This window comes from Cucurbita pepo, chromosome 20, assembly GCF_057944985.1.
Source record: "Cucurbita pepo subsp. pepo isolate OVF chromosome 20, ASM5794498v1, whole genome shotgun sequence".
Taxonomy (NCBI): Eukaryota; Viridiplantae; Streptophyta; class Magnoliopsida; order Cucurbitales; family Cucurbitaceae; genus Cucurbita; species Cucurbita pepo.
The window spans coordinates 8,904,509-8,924,526 of NC_141817.1; the positions used below are offsets into that span (position 1 = coordinate 8,904,509).

The window sequence follows — 20,018 nt, forward strand, 5'->3', positions numbered from 1 at the left end:
AAGAAGATCAAAGACAAACTAAGCTGAGTATAGGCTGGACCAAAGTTTCAAGTTGAGAAACCAACAATTAAGACAGGTATGAGGCATATTGATCAGGATCGTAGCAGTCTATGCACTACAAGACTATACTAGTATACCATCAAGGCGATGAATCAGTTCAACTTGATCATAGAAACATAATGAACCGTAGAATATGAGTTGCAATAAGATTTAATGTCAGGTACAAACTCGTGAAGTACAAATTAGGTCAAGTCTATAGAGATCCAGAATAAAATCTGAACAATGTGGCCAGAATCAAGCAAGTCACAAACGAAATCACGTTATATAAATCGATTCTTGTTCACTTAACTAAAAAGTATGCAACAAAAGGATGCGAAATCAACGATTTCGAAGAGTCGTGCCGCTTTAAATACGAGAAAACCCTAATATTCATCAGTCTAAGAGCTAGTAAATTTGGTAACAGCCTTAGTACCCTCGGAGACGGCGTGTTTGGCCAACTCACCGGGAAGAACAAGGCGCACGGCCGTTTGGATCTCCCGAGAGGTAATGGTCGGCTTCTTGTTGTAGCGAGCGAGTTTAGAGGATTCCTGAGCGAGTTTCTCAAAAATGTCGTTGATGAAACTGTTCATAATCCCCATGGCCTTGCTGGAGATTCCGATATCAGGATGAACTTGCTTGAGAACCTTAAAGATGTAGATCTTGTAAGTCTCGATACTCTTCTTGGCCTTCTTCTTCTTCTTGTCAGAGGCGTCTTTGGGAAGCTTCTTCTCGGCTCTCGGCTTCTTCTCCGCCGGAGCCTTCTCGGCCTTCTTCTCCTCCGCCGCTGGCTTCTTCTCGGCAGGCTTCTTCTAAGCCTTAGGCGCCATTGCTAAGCTACTGAAGAATTTGGAGATTACTAAGAGACGGAATCCTTCAGAACGCAAATGGTGAGTTCTGTAGATCTGGTCGAGGGACTTGATATTTATTGATGGAAACGGCGCGATATGATTGGTTGAATTGTTTTGACGCGGATCAATGACGTGGACGGTTGAGATCAGGGGAGGCGTTATCGAGGTTCGATGAATTTCGTTGCCGTGAAATTTTTTCAAGGACTTAGTTTTAGCGGGCTCTGTTTCGCGGGTCCTTTTATTATTTATTTAAATAATTTTTATAAATATATTTTATTTGTAAATCTAAAATTTAGTTGCAATATTTTTAGCTCTCAATTAAATAATTTAAAACAATTAAATCAAAGGCCTTATCCCAACCGAGATAATATTATCTGATTATAAACTCATGATCATTCCCTAAATTAGTCGATGTGGGAATTACACTCTTCCTTGTCATATTCTTGTTCTTGACCTGAAAACTTATGTCTTTCGTTTCTGTTCAAGGACTTTGGAACTGGTTCTAAGTTTTTAACCTTGGTTTGATCTAACGACCATAATTTTGAGGTTCTAGGTTCTTAATTTTGAGAACTTGGATAGTGATCCATGTTCTAGTCCTTAACCATAGTTCTTAGTCCTTATCACTCGTTCTTGGTTCTTGTGCTTAGTTCTTGTTCTTATTTCTCGTTTTGTTCCCTAAGACACTCTCTCTAGGATTTATGGTACGAGACATGAACCTGACAACCTGTGCCTAGGGCTTCTTGCTTTCCGAGCGATGTAGTCTGAAAACCTACATCTAAGGCTTTTTACATCCCAATTCCAATCTTATAAGTCGTGAATATTTCATAATATCGTGCGTAAGTCATTTAAAGTATCATAAACATCACAATATTGTGAATCTTGCTCAGGGGCCCATTAAAGTAGTCTTGTCTTTTTCTTATCCCTCGGACTTGTATCCCTAACTTGGTTTATGTTCTAAACTGGATCAAATTACCTTCAAATATTGAATAACTCTTCATATTCTTGTAAATAGGTCTTAATTAAACTTGAATCATTTGGAGGACGAGGATATTTGGACCTTGAAATTGGTCACGTAATCCTCTTCTTCCTCATAAAGGAAGAAGATGTGCGTTTGCCATTAGCGAGCTACCCCTGAAACCCTTCTTCTCCATCCCTCTATAGTCAACTTTTGGCCTCGATTTCTTCATACAACTTAAAGATCACGGTGTAAGGGAGGGCTAGGGATTGATTTCATACCTTATCGTGGATTGTAGCTCAAGATATTCATTGTAAGAGTTTGCCAGAAAACATGTTTCTCATCTGAGCTAAATCGAAAAATTCTCGTTGGTAGGGATGTTTTAGACCTTATCCAACCTTATTTCCTTCGTGAGATATCTTCGTTATCTTACTCTCAAGTTTAAGAAATGGATTTGGACGGATGAATTCACGTGAGGCTCCCAATTTCCCAATTCTTCCTCTCGGCTTCTTAACCATATTTATGTAGAAATGAAGGTTCATTGGACCGCACGATGGGGACCTCATCGGGCCCAAAACTCTTATTCTCATCTCCACAAAGCTACTCGGATTGGTTTCACCCAATGAGATGATCGGTAGGGGATGAATTTTGGATTACCTCTAATCTTACTTAAAACACACCTAATAACGATTTATTCGATCACCCTCGATCCTAAACTCCATCGTTTTCATGGTCTTCATGAGAAACGTTGCTTGTCATCCCAAAAAACAGTTGGCATTGGTGAAAATGGATGAATTTACTAGTTGGTGTATTGGGCACATAGGTTAGAGGCACATCGAATCTCATTTTGAATTGTAACCGTTGGATTTCATGAGTTGCATGTTCTTTATAACATATCCATGTTTGGAGAAGATCCAACGGTTAGATTTCAAGATTTCATCGATTTTGTGCTGACTTGTACCAAATTTTCTTATTAGTGACAATTTTGTAAATATCTTTTGAACTCCAGGTCTATCCGGTAATTTGCTCGATTATTTTATTATTTTCTCATAAAAATTCAAACTTTTCTAAAAAAAAATTTCTCCTTTTAGTAATAATAATAATAATAAAAAATTATTAGAATGGAAATAAAAAAAAATTAAAAGTAAATTATAAATAAAGTAATAATAATAATAATAATAAAATGTGAGAAATGGAAAGTTTTCATATATATATATATATATATATATATATTAATTATCAAATTATTAGAATATAATACAATAAGAGCCGCATTTTAAATATAGTGACATTGTATCCAATAGAGAAATTATAAACTATAGTTTTTGGGAAACATTATTATATATGCAATTGTTATTTTTTTATATGGTTGCACACGTATTATAAATCATTAATGATTTTCTAGATCTTATAGAATAAAAGCTAACGACTTAGGATAATTTATTTTTTAACCAAATATTTTATATACATAAATTACTAATGGACTATTTCTTATAAAAAATAATTGAAGAGAAAACGATGGTGATCATTTGAATGCTTATGAAGATACAGACTAAACTGACACCCTGGATCGACTCCCGTCTAGAGCAATACAGCTCTCGAGCACTCCCCCCCCCCCCCCCCCCCGACCACAGGCTACTTCTTGGCTCTCATTGTATCCTTATCCCAGTAGGTTACCACAGACTTTTTTCTAGGCACTAAGAAGTTCGGGCCTAGTTTAGCTATCAGAGCTTCTAGGAAGTTCTTTCCCACGATTCTCTTGCATGTCACAAACTCTGTCGTGGCATGAGGTTATTACCACATTCACCGAGGGCAACCATCATGAGTCAACTACCTGTGTAGTCTCAAGTCTCCTTTCAGTAACGATTCATGATATTGTGGCCTCAACCTCTGGTCCGTTCCTACACTCAATAGAAGCACTCGTCTTGACAATTACTTGTGTAGTTCCAAGTCCTAAATCCCAATACCTATGTACACAGATAGATGATTATCTTTCGTTGTAATGTAATTCTCGTGCATCTAGATATGCAACTACTAAAATTTTCATGCATACAAATGAGACTCATAATGTAATTTCAGCTTAAAAAGAGGCAAACGGGAGTAAATGAACTTTAAAACATAAGCATAAAGAATAATCAGTCCAACTCAACCATTGATCAAACGGGTTAACTGAAGTTGAATTGTGAACGAACACGATTGCTAGTTGACCCAACCTAATGTAACACCTCGAGTTTTAAGAAATAAATAAAAAATTCCAAAAAAATGCTACAATCATGGGTACATGCATTTTGAGGAAATACCCGCTTTTGTCCGAGCTCAATTAATATTGAACTATTAGCATTATTTAAGGATGAATTGAGCATGAAAATGGATAGGTAAGCCTATGGTTATGAATTAGTGATGGTTTAGCTCGATTGCACGTTTTAGGACTTCTGCAATGCAGATTTTGACTCTGATTGATTTGAATGTTTCGTTAAGATTATGACATGTTATGCTTGACCGTACTTGACTTGATATGTATGTATTTTGTGCAAATATGTATGATTTAATATCATTTATGCGCCTAGGTGCATGTTATGAGGTTGTAATACTTGGTTATGTCGTGATTAATGTATGAACTAGATGCTATGTGACTTGAAGGATGTGTATGACATGATAGTGAGCTACAGCCTATGTGTTTATCTTTATTTTGTCCTTGAGCCACGTTTAGGGTCTGCTATGATTACACGAGTTGACTAAGTCTATGTAGGGACGATTGGGGTGCAATTCCTAATCATGAACTCACCTCGACGGGTGAGGATTTACTTAGCACGTGTGAATGTGATGTCACCCACTTAGAGCCCGTGGCACATAAAAAGTACTACTAAGGTAGCTTCGATTGTATTTAGTGGGGAGCCTGTCTTGCACTACTTTAGCTTGGAAGGGGACCTCTGAATCGAGTCATCTTCTATTATGCATTTTAAATATTATTTTATTGTCATCTCAAAACTTGCGATGTTTTGTAAACTGTTTTGTCTATTGACTTTATAGACATGTTTTGTACTTGTAACACTTTTTATGTCAGTTTATTGTTTAAGTTTGACTTTGATTTCCTCGTGTTCTTCGTTTGTTATCCTTGAGTACACGTAGTGATCTGTGATTTGAAACTGATATAAACCAAGAGACATCAATGTCATAAAGTATACATAGTGGCTAATTATAGTCGTAAAGTATGAATGTTACAGACTCTTGAAATGCCTCAAGTAACGTTAAAGTTTTTTTTTAGGCTATATGAAGTCATGTATGTTATTATGGTAAATGAGACTTGGAAAATGCAGTAAAATGAGCATTTATGCCTTCCTTTGGTCAATGACTAAGTTTTTTTTTGCAATTCTATGCAGTTTAGGTTGCATGTAGAATTAGACATAATCAATCTTGCTTGTAGAGTGATTCAAATCTCAAACAAATGTGAAGGTAATCTGAATCTTACCCGCTTGCAGTGATTTCATATTAAAAACCTAAAAAAATAGGTGAATAGTAACGAACTGGCATGCCCAAACCAAGCTGCCTTCGACCACTACTATCTACCGTTTTTTACGAAGTCACTGTCGATTAACGGTTTTTTAAAAGTTTATCTAATACAATGAATTTAAAAGTTTAAAGGATATTTTAAAAAGTTTTATTAACGGTTTTTGTCTATATACTAACAATAACGACACTTGAAAGTTTAAAGTTATTGAAACTTTTGAAAGTTTATGAATATTTTTTAACAAAATAAATACGGGATGAATTTTAATTTTATTTTTTTAAAAGATTAAATATATTATTAAAATTTTTGAAAGTTTATGGTATAACCTAATTATTTTCATGCAAATAAATAAATAATACTAAAATTATATATTTTTAAATTTCATAAATACAAAGTTAAGTTTATTTGCTACTAAATCCCCGACATATTTTAAGCTTTCAAAAATGACCCGCGAAATTGAAATTTTTCAAAAGAAGCCCAAAAAGGAAAGACACGTACCTAAAATTCAAATCGGTCGCCAAAACCAGCCATAAAATCAACCGCGGCCGTCAGATACACATTCTCAAATCTTCACCGTCCACGTCACTAATCCGCGTCTAAACAAAACTAACCAATCACATCACACCATCCTCATCTATAAGTACCAACAACCCCCCTCAATTCCCAAACTTACCCCTCTTACAATCTCAAAGCAATTTCAAAATATCACAGCGATTAATGGCGCCAAAGGCCGAGAAGAAACCCGCCGAGAAGAAGCCGGCAGCGGAGGAGAAGAAGGCGGAGAAAGCACCGGCGGAGAAGAAGCCGAGAGCCGAGAAGAAGCTGCCCAAAGACGCCGCCGATAAGAAGAAAAAGAGAGCGAAGAAGAGCATCGAAACTTACAAGATCTATATCTTTAAGGTACTCAAGCAAGTTCATCCTGATATCGGAATCTCCAGCAAAGCCATGGGGATTATGAACAGTTTCATCAACGACATCTTTGAGAAGCTCGCTCAGGAATCGTCGAAGCTCGCTCGCTACAACAAGAAGCCGACCATTACCTCTCGGGAGATCCAAACGGCGGTGCGCCTTGTTCTTCCTGGTGAGTTGGCTAAGCACGCCGTCTCTGAAGGTACTAAGGCGGTTACCAAGTTTACTAGCTCTTAGATTCATAGAGATTAGGGTTTTCTTTTTTGTGTAAAAATGCGGCTTGTCTGTTCTGAATCGTTGAATTTGCTTCTTTAATTTAATGAAATTCGGTTTATATAATGCAAATTTTGTTATATAACATAGAGTTCATCGAATTAAAATAAGAACAAACATAAACACATAAGGCCATTACATATTACTAAGCTTTTACGGATGAACTGATCGCCAGAGCATGCCGCACGAACAGAGTAATATCTTGAAAATATGATGTCTAAGAACAAATAATTTATTATTCTATCAAAATGTTTTGATTTTACCAAATTGATTGTACATACATGTTCATCAATATCTACAAATAGAAATTAAACAAACACACAACAAATTTACATGATTTATAGAGAAGAGATTCTATTACATTCACAATTGGTAGTCAATAACTTTGATAAATATCTCATACTTTCACCAAAGTTCTTCTCAGTTGCCTAGAATCAAATATAAAATGATAATATTTAACTCAAATGTCACTAGATAAAATATATGTCATATTATGACAATTATTCTGCATCTTCACATGTATAAGAATCTATTCTCATACATGAATCTGTTAAGAACGAGAAATAAAGTGAGACAAAAGTGCTTTGAGCGAGATTGAAAGCGCTTTGAGCTCGGTGACCGTGCCATAATTCTTTGTGACATCATTGTTATTGACTTTTGTATTTGAGTTCAAATTTGATGGGATTTGCATCTTGAGATAGTTTTTCAACTGTGCAAGCTAATTTTCTTTTCAGCAATAAAAGTATGCGTAACTGATTTACTCTATAAGTTGTTCCATTAATTTGATTGGAACAAGTGAATATCCAAACTAATTAGAGTGATGAATATAATAAAGATGTGTTTGGTTGATTCTACTGTAAAGAAAATTTTGATATTTAAGAACACCAAGATCAATGTTGTGATATCACTTCTATTTCTCAATATGTTATCAGAGCTTTCTCATTCTTAACATAATCAAATAAATGAGAATATGAAACGAAATTGTTATGAACTAAATGAGAATTAATACTGAAAATGAACTAATTGTGATAATACATCTTGGTGACAATTTACAACATATTATTCTATCATACATAATCCATCAAATTAAACAAGAACAAACATAAACTCATAAGCTCGTTACATATCGGCTGCAAGTTACTACGCTCTTACCGACAAACTGATTGCCGGGGCATGCCCGACGAACAGAGCGACATGACCCATGAGCTTATCTTTCCTGTAAAATGTGGTGCCACAAGAACAAACCCATTTCATGTCTCCACAGTGTTTCTCATGAGTCCTCAAATCTGATAGCACTGAAAATTTCTTGCCGCTGCAGAGCTTGCAGACATACATTTTGGGGCAATGGGTTCTCTTGTAATGATTTTTCACACAAATCAGTGATTTCAATGGCTGAAACTTGGCATGTTTTTGGTTCCATCTGCAGCCCTCTTGTGGACATGAGTATTTGGTCCCTAATTTCTTGTTTATGTTCATATCCCTTCTATGACTCTTCTCCGGGTTACTCAACGCTCCGCTCGCTTTGTACTCGTCCCCGTGTGCTCGCATGTGCATTCGTAGGTTCGCGTCCCGCTTGAACCCTTTCCCGCAAATTTGGCAATAATGGGTGTATTTTGCAAGAAGATCTGTCGCGTCTAGCTCGACAATATCGATCGTAGTTCGATAATCTTGTGTTGTTTTCGTTGTCGTTACTCTACTACTATTGTTGTTGTCGTCATCGTTATTAGTAGTAGATGTCATGTTGTACCTGTTAAAATATATTACTAGTCCAATAAGGTCAAACCCAATAATCATATGACCTAATTGTCAAATACAAAACACAGAAGGCTTATAGATCGAGTGTCTCCTACAAAAAGTTGTGTTCAACAGTACCAATTCTGATGATGCCGATGATCGTTGGCCACGTCGAGAAGGGCGATGGAAGGTCGATTATCGTTGTCAACAAGACCATGGAGATTATTATCGACAACATCGTTATGTAACGACGAGTTCACAGCGAGGTTATTCATCTCTTGACATGTGAACAACATGGAGGAAGCAGCCATGATGAGTTCCTGGATCAGAGAGTTGACCGTCGGTAACTGCGACAAGTCTCGAGGGAGGGACTCGGTCGAGTTTTGAAAGTCGTAGACGACGAGGGAGACAACGGATTGGATTTGGTGGAGCTTGTCCTTCAAAATAGAGAGGTTGTAAAGGAGGGAAGTTGAATGGAAATCAGAAGAGAAAGGCATATGGGAATTTGAATTCATGATAACAAAAACTTAGATGTTAATGAAAAAAAGAGAGGTTTTTATTTATAGTTGAAAAAACATATGGAAAGTCAACGATGAGAAGAGGGTTATATGTTTCATCCCCACATAGAGCCTTCTCCAAATCACACCATTTTTGCAATCTTAATAAAAACATCATTAAATAAATCAAATGGAAGTTGACATTTGAAGCTCTTAGAGAAAATAATGAAATATTATACTATAGTTTTTGATGTTACATCATTATTTTAACTCAATGTTTAATTTAATGGATCTTATAATATAAATAAGTTTATGAATTTGTTACATCGAGTACATAGGCTAGTTTTTGTAGCAACCCGTTTTGAGAGAAAAAAAAAAAAAAACCCTTAACTCGTTTTTGTTCAAATTCTCTCGACAACCCTTCTCCAAATTTCTTTCAAGAATTATGGTCGTAAGAGATCTTACGATATGATAGACGTAGAATAGGTTATATCTATACATAGTAAGAGAATCTACTGATTTACTCGTTGTTATTATGGATCAAGACCCATCATGTAATCTTCATTGTACACATCTGTAAATATGAGGTCGTGACCCATATAGGTCACAGCTCCATTCAACCTAACAGGATAAATCGATTTTCAATTTTTTTTTTTTTTTTTTGGGTTAGAATTTCATCAATTTCATTATATGTTTGTTGACTCGAGTTAGAAGAATAGTACTGAAGTTGGTCTCCATGTTTAAGGACATTATCGTCAAGGGTTTGCTCGTCGAAAAGAGGTTTAGATTCAACAAACGGGGTCGAAAATCAACCGAAAGTAGCCAAAGTTTGGTTGTGAAAAAAAAAAAAAAAAAGTCCATCGAGGCGAGACCAAGACAAAAACCATGCCTTAGCTTTGGTGCCTAGACCACTGAGCCACAGGTAGCTTTGGTGCCTAGACCACTGAGCCACAGGTTCAGGATGGAAGCTTCCTAGGCTTAGTAGTCGAGCAAACACAGCCAGCCTGCGACCCATTCTTGCTAGCCCAACTCTAACATGACCTAGCCTAGTAACACCTGTATCACAGAAGTCTAGAACTTGAGCGACCCATATGATCCCGCCCAAACCCAATTCGGTAACCCGACTCACGACTTGCGCATCGACTTACCTTCTACTCGTGCGAGCTAGCCCGTGACTGACCCGTCTACCTGACCACAACCCTGCCCCTCTTCGGCTTTGGTTCGGCTAGGTTCAACATAGTCGGGAGGTGTCCTTTAGTGGACTATTTTAGACCTCGTTTTTGTTATTCATATCATGTTTTACCGTTTTGATGTTATTGTAAGTGTCTAAGGTCAATATGATCCCTATTTGCTCAATTTAAATCATTTTAAGCTAAGTTAAATGATTAATTGATGTCTCAGACAAACGGAACACTTTAATGTGTTCTAATCCCAAGTTATAGGCTCACGTAGATTGAATTGGATTTTGAAGAGAAGATTCGGGTTAGTTCCAAGAATAATTAGTAACTTTGACCTAGGTCAACCAAGCAAGTGGTTTCAATATTGGCTTGGTTTGATGACTTGTTTGTTGTATGAACAACACGTGCCTTGTGGCTCCTGCATGTGTTGTGTTTTATGATTGTATGACGTGTACTATGTAATGTATATGCTATGATATATGTTATGTTATGATATTAGATATTATGCTATGCCGTGGAACTATGTTACGTTATCGATGTTATTTGATTCATGAACCTCCATGTACCACGTCATGTAAACTATGTTAATAAGTATGCCCTATGCCTATGAGATATTAGAAAACCATGTATTTTATTGGAGAACAATATGACAAGAAAACCTTAAATTAAGTAAAAAATTTCAGGTGGTTACAATTTTTAAATACTCAAGCCACGTGCTACTTATTGTTAAGTAAAAGTAAGACATCCATGTACGAGTGACGATGTCCCAGTGAAAACCATGGAATCAAAGCTAGGGTAGTTGTATTTATGTTAAAATTCTAACCCTTAAGTTAGATCGGGATGTTTTCGTTACTTTGAACTTATTGTTATTTCGTTTCCACTATTTAATTGAGATTTAATTTCATTTGAAATGGATTTTATGAACGTTTAAGTCTATGACATCGTTTATGTTAAAATAATTTTATTTGAAAAAGTAGAATGTCGAACACACAACCTAACTCGACCGGGTAGGAAATTTTTTTGCACACGAACGAACGTTGCCTTAAGTTTAGCAAGGTTGGATACCGGGAGGGCATGACTTTGATACCACTTTTACACGTGATTTAGACTTTGATACCTCTTTTACACGTGATTTAGACCGAGAATCGTTTTCTTAAAATATGCAAAACTTGGACCAAGTTTTATAGTTTAAAACTTTCACACACAACAAAAGAAGTCAATGTATTTGGTTGAATCCAAAGAGTGGTTTTCATTCATCCTCACTTGGTTGACCTTAACATTATAATATTAATAAAGATTAAGACTTATTCTAAGTTAGGAGTATGAATGTGATATCCGATTAAAGGAGGGAAATATGAATGAGACGAGGATATATCTGAATGATAGCGATCTCGAGAATATGATGATTAAAAAGACTTAAAAGAAGTAAAAGTTATTACATATACCAACAAAGTGCATCTTCCTTTTCGATGACTGAAGTATAGGAACTTCATGACCTCTTACCAATTTTCTTAGGATGTATGTGAGTGAAGAATTGTATTATATACGATGCATGTGCCCAGTTGTCTTGCACGTGTCATATGTGTGTCATGCCTTGTGATGAGATATCTGTCGTTTTATGTTATGCCAAATGATATGATGGTATGAATGAAATGTTATGTTATGTTATGTTACGATAAGCTATGTAATGTATGAGATGTCATGATGCACTATGATATGTTATATTAGGTCATGATATGCTATGACATGCTACGAAATGTTTTGAAATAAGGAAAAACTACGAAGTACAACCCCATGTCATGATTGAATGAAATGATTTATGAGTATGAGTGTGATTGTGATGAAAGAATGGGGTTGTGCTACATGATTTATTATGCTACGATGAAAATATGGGGACTTCATGCATATTTGTATGTTCACATGCATCGGGACACTTTTCCTTTATGATGAGTGTGGATGGGTACACTATGAAACGAGAATGACCATCATGCTTAGCATGGTGCAATGACGGTCGCTCTTCCTTCTAGGTGTCCGGCTATAGCCCAGAGAAGCTTGTTTGACCAACAGGCCAGGGGTGTGCGTGCCTGCCTAGTGGGCCTATGCTCGCACGTGTGGGTTGTGTGTAGAGAAGTACTATACATCCAATTTTCTCGGACTGAAAAGCCACCTAAGAGAAGATGATTTTAAATCAAAGATCTCATCATTCTACATGTGTTTGCATTTTTCGACCCCAATAATAGGGTCACTTATTGAGTATTTCTTAAAATACTCCAGCCTTGACTATCTTTATATTTCAAGTTAAGACAACGAACTCTTGTACGAGTGACGGTGGCGTTGTGTTGAAGACTATGGAACCTATGTTAGGATAGTAGCATTTTTATTTCGTAGATCTTAGATTAGGTAATGACATCATTATAATGTTTTTCTTTGACTTTATTTATATTTCACATTCAATATTGTTGTTACTTTGTTTTAAGGCTTTGAATGCGAAAGTTTAAGTCCATGACATCGTTTATGAATGCTTTTATACGAATGTTTTCGTATAGAAAGATTACATCATGCATATGGTAACGACTCTATTTCACTAGGAAATTATGGTCGTTATCGTTGGTATCAAAGTCAAACATAGGGTAGTGTGCCAAGGAGGACGCTAGGCCCCAAACGGAGCTGGGCTGTGAGATCCCACATCGGTTGAAGATGGAAACGAAGTATCCCTTCTGAGGGTATGAAAACCTCTCTCTAATAGACGCATTTTAAGACCTTAAAGCTAACGATGATACGTAACGGGCCATATACTATCAGTGGGCTTGGACTATGACCCTCGGGTATACCACTTGCCATGCACACGTTATTTATTTAATTAAATTTGATAACATAATAATTTTTATTTATTTTTACAATAATATTTTATTTGACATCCTTATTTTGTTATATTAATATAATTTTAAAAATATAAAATATAAACTAATAATAATATTTATTTATTTGTTGTTATTATTTTATAAATAGTATGAGAAAAAAAACCAAGCTATAGTTAATAAAACTAATATGTGGAAAATCAAATTAATAATTTATGCCTATAATATTTTTGAAAATCAATTTGATAAATTTATGCATCTAATATTTAAAAAGAAAAAAAATAAGATATAAAAGCTACCCTGTGGTGCATACGTGTATCATAGCGTTAGCAAGGGTTGTAGATCAAGTGTCTCGGGTGTCTTCCTTTGAAAATGGTTTTTCATTGACAGCTCGAGAGAAAGAAATTGAGATTAAGTGATCAATAGGTATATCTCGCTAAAAGCATGCATGAGAGAATGAAATTGAGATTAGGGCTATAACTAGAGCGGTTTAAACGTTGACCTAGGTCAGTACGCTTTTAGTAGACCATGTACCCTAGGATCGTTAGCTACGATTAAAGGTATAGATTTGTTTGTTACCAAACTATGGAATAGCTCGAGAAGTTAGTCCTAAACGTCGTAGAAAAGAGAGACAAGATTTAAACCACCTAGAGGCTTCTTAGAACAATGTGAACAATGTCATTAGAGTCTCCACTGTCCTTTCCACTTTGGTACTTGTACCGTAGAGGTAGGCATAGCATGTTTCGGTAATGTGTGCCTTAACCTTCTGGAGGGCCACTATGCTTTGAACTCGTTTTTGAAAGGGGGGCGTGGGACATATAGGTTGACCAAGTAGTTGGCCAGCACACACGAGCTTGCATCGCCCAAACTTTGGTGACATTATGGTCTTGTGAGAGTGTACGCCAGCTAGCCTTCCGTGAATGATGTTTAGATTAGTTCACACCATACTATCTCACCAACATTTTTATGAGGTAGCGTCTCAACCTAGGACGTCGGTCATTTACTGCACAAGCAAAACAAGTTACCTAAGCTACAGAGTAAAGCCGGTAGATACCTACTAGGTTAAGGATGCGATGAGAGTCAACAAATAGGTTGCTTACAAGTATTTTTATACTCATATTTTTTCCATTCATTTTTTTAGGTATTTGTAGGCTATCGGTGGAGGTGGAGGAGTGTTCGAGAGCATCATAGTGGTGGTTGTTGTGAAGTGTTAGTCCATTTTGTATATTTTGAGTCTTTTATTTTGGTTTATAATTGTATCTCAAACCTGTTTCCCCATTCGTAATAAATGTGAACAACACCGTCTTGTAATGAAATTTCGTTATGTATTTAATTGTAGTGTTGTTTCTTTGTCTTTGTAGTCATGAACTGAGATCTGAAGCCCAAAAAATCGAGTCGTGACACTAATTAACCTAGATGCATGGATAGCGAAGCCATTATGCATTACATGTCTATTATGTGCATAAAATTCATTAAAAAAAAATCATAAACGATGTCATGGACTTAAACGTTCGTAAAATTACTACAATAAAAGTAAATATCAATGACAGCGGAAATGAAATAACAATAGGTTAAAATTAATTAAAACGCCCTAACCTATAAAGGCTGCAATTTAAACATAAATGTAGCCCTACCTTTGGTTTCATGACCTTCACTGTATGTCGTCATTCATACATGGGTGTCTTGCCGTTACCTAAAAATAAGAGTAGCACGTAACTTGAGTATTTTAAGAAATTCTTTCAAGTTACCCCATTGTTAAGGTCGGAAAATCCATACACGTGCAATCATGGTGGGATGTATCTTTCTATAAAAACATCGTAACATGACCTTGCTCTCTACTTCTATTCTAGGTAGAATTGGATGTGTGGTATTTCTCTACACACAGCACACGTACGTGCACATGGACCTATATGTACCCCTAAAACTGGCTTTCAAGTAGTGTACACTCATCTGCCAGAATGCCATGGAAGGAAAACAACGTGAATAGTCTTATGATGTATTTAATACCGTAACATAACATCGTAGTGTACACATCCGTACTAATCATAGCAGAGAAGTATCCCAATGCATAGAACATACAAGATGCACGAGGTCCCAATAGCTTAAAATCATGGCATGTATCTACGATACAAGTTACACCTTCATTCATTTCATACCTAGCTTAATCATTTCATGTCATCTCGTAATATAGTGCATAACATATAACATAGCGCAATTTCACACCTGATATTCCATAACATAGTATATCTCACAATTACAACATAACACAACATATTGAGTTTCATATCATAGTATACTCACATCTAAACAGACATTAAATAAGTACAAGGCCCGACATGTACAAGGGTCATAGGACACCTGCCGTTCATACTTCAAATAATTCATCAAACTAAGTCAATAGTAAAATCACTTACTTGGTTGAACTTGATCGGAGATACTAATTGTTCCCGGTACTAGCCTTAATCTACTTTTCGAGGTCCAATTCAACCTAAGAGTCATTATCTTGATGAGATCCGTTAAAACAAAACGATTTATGGGGCAATTAAGGGATATTCGTGATGATCCCTCGATTATCTCATAATTTGAATCTACAACAAACACAACGGAATGTACAAGATCTTTTACAAACGTAACAATCAGACCCCATAAAATATTTCGTGTAGGTTATAACTTTGTGAGATCGCACATGAGTTGGGTAAAAGAATGAAACATCCTCGGGTGTAAAAATTTGTTCCTAGTAGACGCGTTTTAAAATTTTTTAGGGGAAGCATGGAAGGGAAAGCCCAAAGAGGACAATATCTGCTAGCGGTAGGCTTGGGCTCTTACAAATGGTATCAAATCAAGACAACGAGCAATGTGCCAGCGAAGAGGCTGAATCCCAAAGGGGTGGACATGGGGCGATGTACCAGCAATGACGCTTCGGGGGTAAATTTGGTGGGATCCCACATCGATTGGAGAAAAAAAACGAGTGTCAGCGAGGACGTTGGACCCAAAGAGTCAGTTGGGGAAGAGAACAAAACACCCTGGAAACCTCTTCACAGTAGACGCATTTTAAAAATCGAAAGTCCGAAAGGAAAGCCCAAAAAAAAGAATATCTAGTAGCGGTGAGCTTGGACTGTTACATGCTCGATCCAATATTAATATCTCTACAGAAATCACTACCAATCTCATTAGGAAGAAAGAAGGGTTCTTCTGCCTCCTTTTTTGAAAATCATCTCATCTTGCCAGTATTATCGAGGGATTAGTTGACGACTCTCTATTAGTCCTCAAAGAGTCATATTCGTATGGGACTGTTCCTCATACCCGCTAACTATCTCAAAATTATACGGACCTCTTTCCTTTGAAACAAGTTTATTTCCCGAAAATAATCGAAGATCCTCTAAACAATCCACACACAATCACATACAACATACAATCTCATAATCGAGCACTCAAAAGAGTATATATAAATAGTAACATGCTTGAAAACAACTTGAAAAAGGATGAAAAAGAGGTGAAATTAATGTAACTGAACCGATCCAACTAAACCATGTTTAATTGGTCACGGGTGTCGATCGAATTTAGATCGAGTCAAATTATGAAATATTTTAGACTCAGCTCGATTATTCCAGTTATAATTTTTTTCAATTCAAACAACGTTTATTAAACAATGAATCCAACCGAACTCCACGTTGGTTTGGGTTGATTGAATCCTTTATTTAATTTTTTATTGAACCCAAAGTTTAAGGATATTTTTGGGGCCGGTAGCTTAGAAGATTAGAGCACGCGGCTACGAACCCACAATCGATCAGCATATTTTTTTTGTTTTACATCCCAATTAGTAAAAAGGTTAAATTTTTTAGAATATGTCAAATATGTCGGATCAATTTATTACTATATTGAACCCGATGTACCTCAAATTCAATCTTTATTTAAATCAACTTTAAAAGTAATTGATCGGATAATTCCTTTGACTTAGATTAATATGCACACAATCCTATTTGGTCCTATACCAAACCCTTATCTCTAGACTCGTCGTCTCTCGTTCACTGTCAGCTCATGGGAGTCCCCTCAAACCAACGAGTGTGGCTCGTTGTATAGATAAATAGAATTGTAAGATGAGTTGGATTGTTAGGTTGTCGGGTTGTTCGTTTAATTAAAAAAAAAATTGTAAAAAAAAAAATCGAATAATTCAATATATTTTATAACCAAATATACCAACCAATTAAAATTTTAATATTACTAAACCCTAAAATTGTAATAAATAAAAAAATCTATAAGCAAATATTCAAACAAATTAAAATTTTAATACGAGCGCGTGTGTAAGTGAGGTGGATTGGGGGTCCTAGCGCGTGTGGGCGTGTGTATTTGTGTGTGTGCGCCTCGAGGGTCCCACATTGATTGGAGAAAGGAACAACTTCTAGCGAAGACGTTGCGCTCCAGAAGAGATGAATTGTGAGATTCCACGTCAATTGTGTTAGAAATATAATATTTAGAGAATATATTATTTATGAAATATATCTTAGATATTATAAAAGCTTATGAATATCAATGAAAACATACCTTCGATTCCAATTTATTTCTATTTCTCATTTTTAACAAATTGGGGAGGAGCCGAAAGGGGTGAATTGTGAGATTCCGGGTGGAGAATGAAGCATTCTTTATAATGTTGTTGAAATCTCTCACTAGCGCAAAAGCCGGAAAGGGACCGCCTATAAAATCTGCTAGGGTGGACTTTGACGGTTACAATCTCTACCCTAACATATGTTACATCGATAACAAAAACCTCATAAAATTCAATTCTTAATTAAAAAAAAAAAAGTAAAATAAGGTTTAGACTGTAATCCTATTTAAGTTCTTTGACTGGGATAATGTTAATCAACAGAATTTTGTCTCTTTGTCAAAAATTCAACCCAATCCAACTCAACCGTTATAATAATATCCGTAAATGGAAGAAAAATTAACGAGATTAAAAGAAGAAATAATAATATCCGAGGGTAGGGACCAAACATATCAAACCTTACTTAATTGCTGGTAAAATGTCTAATCATGTCATTCAGATTACATAAATATGTCATATTATATTGTTTCATGTTTCCAGACATAACAATTTTTATCATATACATACCGTACATAACATATCGCATCACAATATATATATATATATATATATATATATATATATACATCTGTCATTTACATGTCGTATCATAATCATATCATTTCGTAAGTCTAAAAGAAAATCAGATCGTCACAAAAACAAGATCCACGAAAAGAGATTAGGAATCGATAACTTGTACCTGAAAAGCATAGACAACTGAAGTGAGAGTTGTCGTTTTTGAAGTATAATGAGATTGAAAATGGGTTATCTTTTCCTTTCCAACCATACCCACAATTTAATACCCATTGCTTTATTAGTTGGTACAACCAAATTGATATCACATAATTAGGGTTCATGTACAATGGATATCACCATCTTTCTTTTTGCAAACTCTATGGATATCAAAGACGCCAGTTTGGCTTGGGCATATGCTTTGTTGGTATAGATAGTAACTTTCATTTCGTTTAAAAGTCATTCTAAAGATGACTCTCGTTTAAATGTGATCTCAATTCATTTATGTATCCGAATAAAGAAATATTATAACTATTAAAATAATGACATTTTCGAGAGGAAAAAGAATGGAAGGTCAGTAATTTTTATAATTTAATAATAAATAAATATTTATATATATATATATATATATATAAATAACATATTTTAATACCCATAAGTATATTATGGCTATTATTGGCTAAGGGCCCCTCATTTTGATATTAAAATGAATAAAATAATGAATTAAAAAATTAAAAAAAATGGAATGGAGGACACATGTAAGAGACAAAGCCCACTAGTCCCAGGCAAGCATTGGGGCCCACATTCACGTGGCAATATGGATCTCTTGATGCCATAATGCGACCACGTGGCAACAATATAACACGTGGCAGCAATCACATTAACAAGCAAATGGAAGAGTTGGGGACCACTTTCCATAGCGTCGCGACAAAACTCCTAAACATAGAAACAAACAACAGCAACAACCTAGCAACAAAAATAAAAAATAAAAAATAAATAAAATAAAACAGATGAGTCATCGATTTATCTTCGGTGGTGGGTCCCACATAGTCCAATTTAGTTTCGAATGAGACAAAAAAAAGTCACATTTCCCAAAATACCCTCCCCCCTTCTCCATTGCCTTCGTGGCGGTTTCTTTTTCTTTTATTCTTTTTTTTTTTTTCTTTTTTCAAAGTAAATTTTTGTTACTTCCGAGGATAAGATTTTTTGTAGCGTCACACGTGGCAGTCATCGCTGGTCCAGCACTTAGCACGTGACGCAATTTGTCAGAACCTTCCCGACCCGGTTTACAAACTCTTTTATTAATTTTTTAATTTTAATTTAGTTAATTTAAAATAATTTATTATGAAAATTTCATAAATTTGCAATTAAAGAATTTAGTATTTAGCTTTAACAAACTTAATTACTATATATTTTTTAATTAATTGTTTCATTTTATTCTTTCTGTTAAATAAAATAATAATTCTCAATTTAATAAATAAAGATAACATTCGTAAGACGAGGGGGAGCAAGTGTTCTTCGGAATGACTGGGTGTAAAGGACACGTAGGCAATGAATCGGGTTGAAAGTGAAAGTCGCCAAAAACTGGTGGAATGCTCTCGAAACCCATTCACTTGAGTGAAGCAAAGGAGAGTGAAATTTCGTGTGTAGAGGTGAAATCCGGAGATCTACGAAGGAACACCAAAAGCGACTGGGTCCAGCTACCCTGGTAGTCCATGCCGTAAACGATGAGTGTTCGCCCTTGGTCTACGCGGATCAAGGGCTCAGCTAACGTGTGAAACACTCTGCCTGGGGAGTGCGGGAATTGACGGAGGCCTGCACAAGCGGTGAAGCATGTGGTTTAATTCGATACAATCCGCAAAACCTTACCATAAATATATATAAAAAAAAATAATAAAATAAAAAATGGTATATTTAAAATTAATAAAAAAATGAAAATAAACTTTTAAAGGGAGAATAAAGGCATATGACAGTGGGGGAGGAATCAAATCAGGGGGAAAAAAGAATTATTGGAATCATTTGGAGTTTAAAATAAATTATAAATTCCAAAAAATTTACAGAAAAAGATTTATAATAAAAAGAAATTACAAGGACTGTTTGGTAATTTTGGCGGAAAATCTTATCCAC

General features: G+C 35.6%; 3 protein-coding genes across 3 annotated transcripts; 1 reads left to right on the forward strand and 2 right to left on the reverse strand.

Annotated features, from left to right (window-relative positions):
- Positions 1-303: 303 nt before the first annotated feature.
- On the reverse strand, positions 304-864 carry LOC111782849 (histone H2B.9). Its single transcript, XM_023663668.2, has one exon. It carries the CDS (start codon positions 636-638, stop codon positions 438-440), a length of 201 nt encoding a protein of 66 aa, XP_023519436.2. The 5' UTR covers positions 639-864; the 3' UTR covers positions 304-437.
- Positions 865-6,004: 5,140 nt separating this feature from the next.
- Positions 6,005-6,598, forward strand: LOC111782850 (histone H2B.1). The gene has a single exon (XM_023663669.2). It carries the CDS (start codon positions 6,068-6,070, stop codon positions 6,494-6,496), a length of 429 nt encoding a protein of 142 aa, XP_023519437.1. The 5' UTR covers positions 6,005-6,067; the 3' UTR covers positions 6,497-6,598.
- A 923-nt stretch (positions 6,599-7,521) lies between these two features.
- On the reverse strand, positions 7,522-8,778 carry LOC111783605 (C2H2 and C2HC zinc fingers superfamily protein). Its single transcript, XM_023664523.2, has 2 exons — positions 8,405-8,778; positions 7,522-8,279 (listed from the first exon to the last, which is right to left on the reverse strand). Exons 1-2 carry the CDS (start codon positions 8,761-8,763, stop codon positions 7,673-7,675), a joined length of 966 nt encoding a protein of 321 aa, XP_023520291.2. The 5' UTR covers positions 8,764-8,778; the 3' UTR covers positions 7,522-7,672.
- Between the last annotated feature and the right edge of the window lie 11,240 nt (positions 8,779-20,018).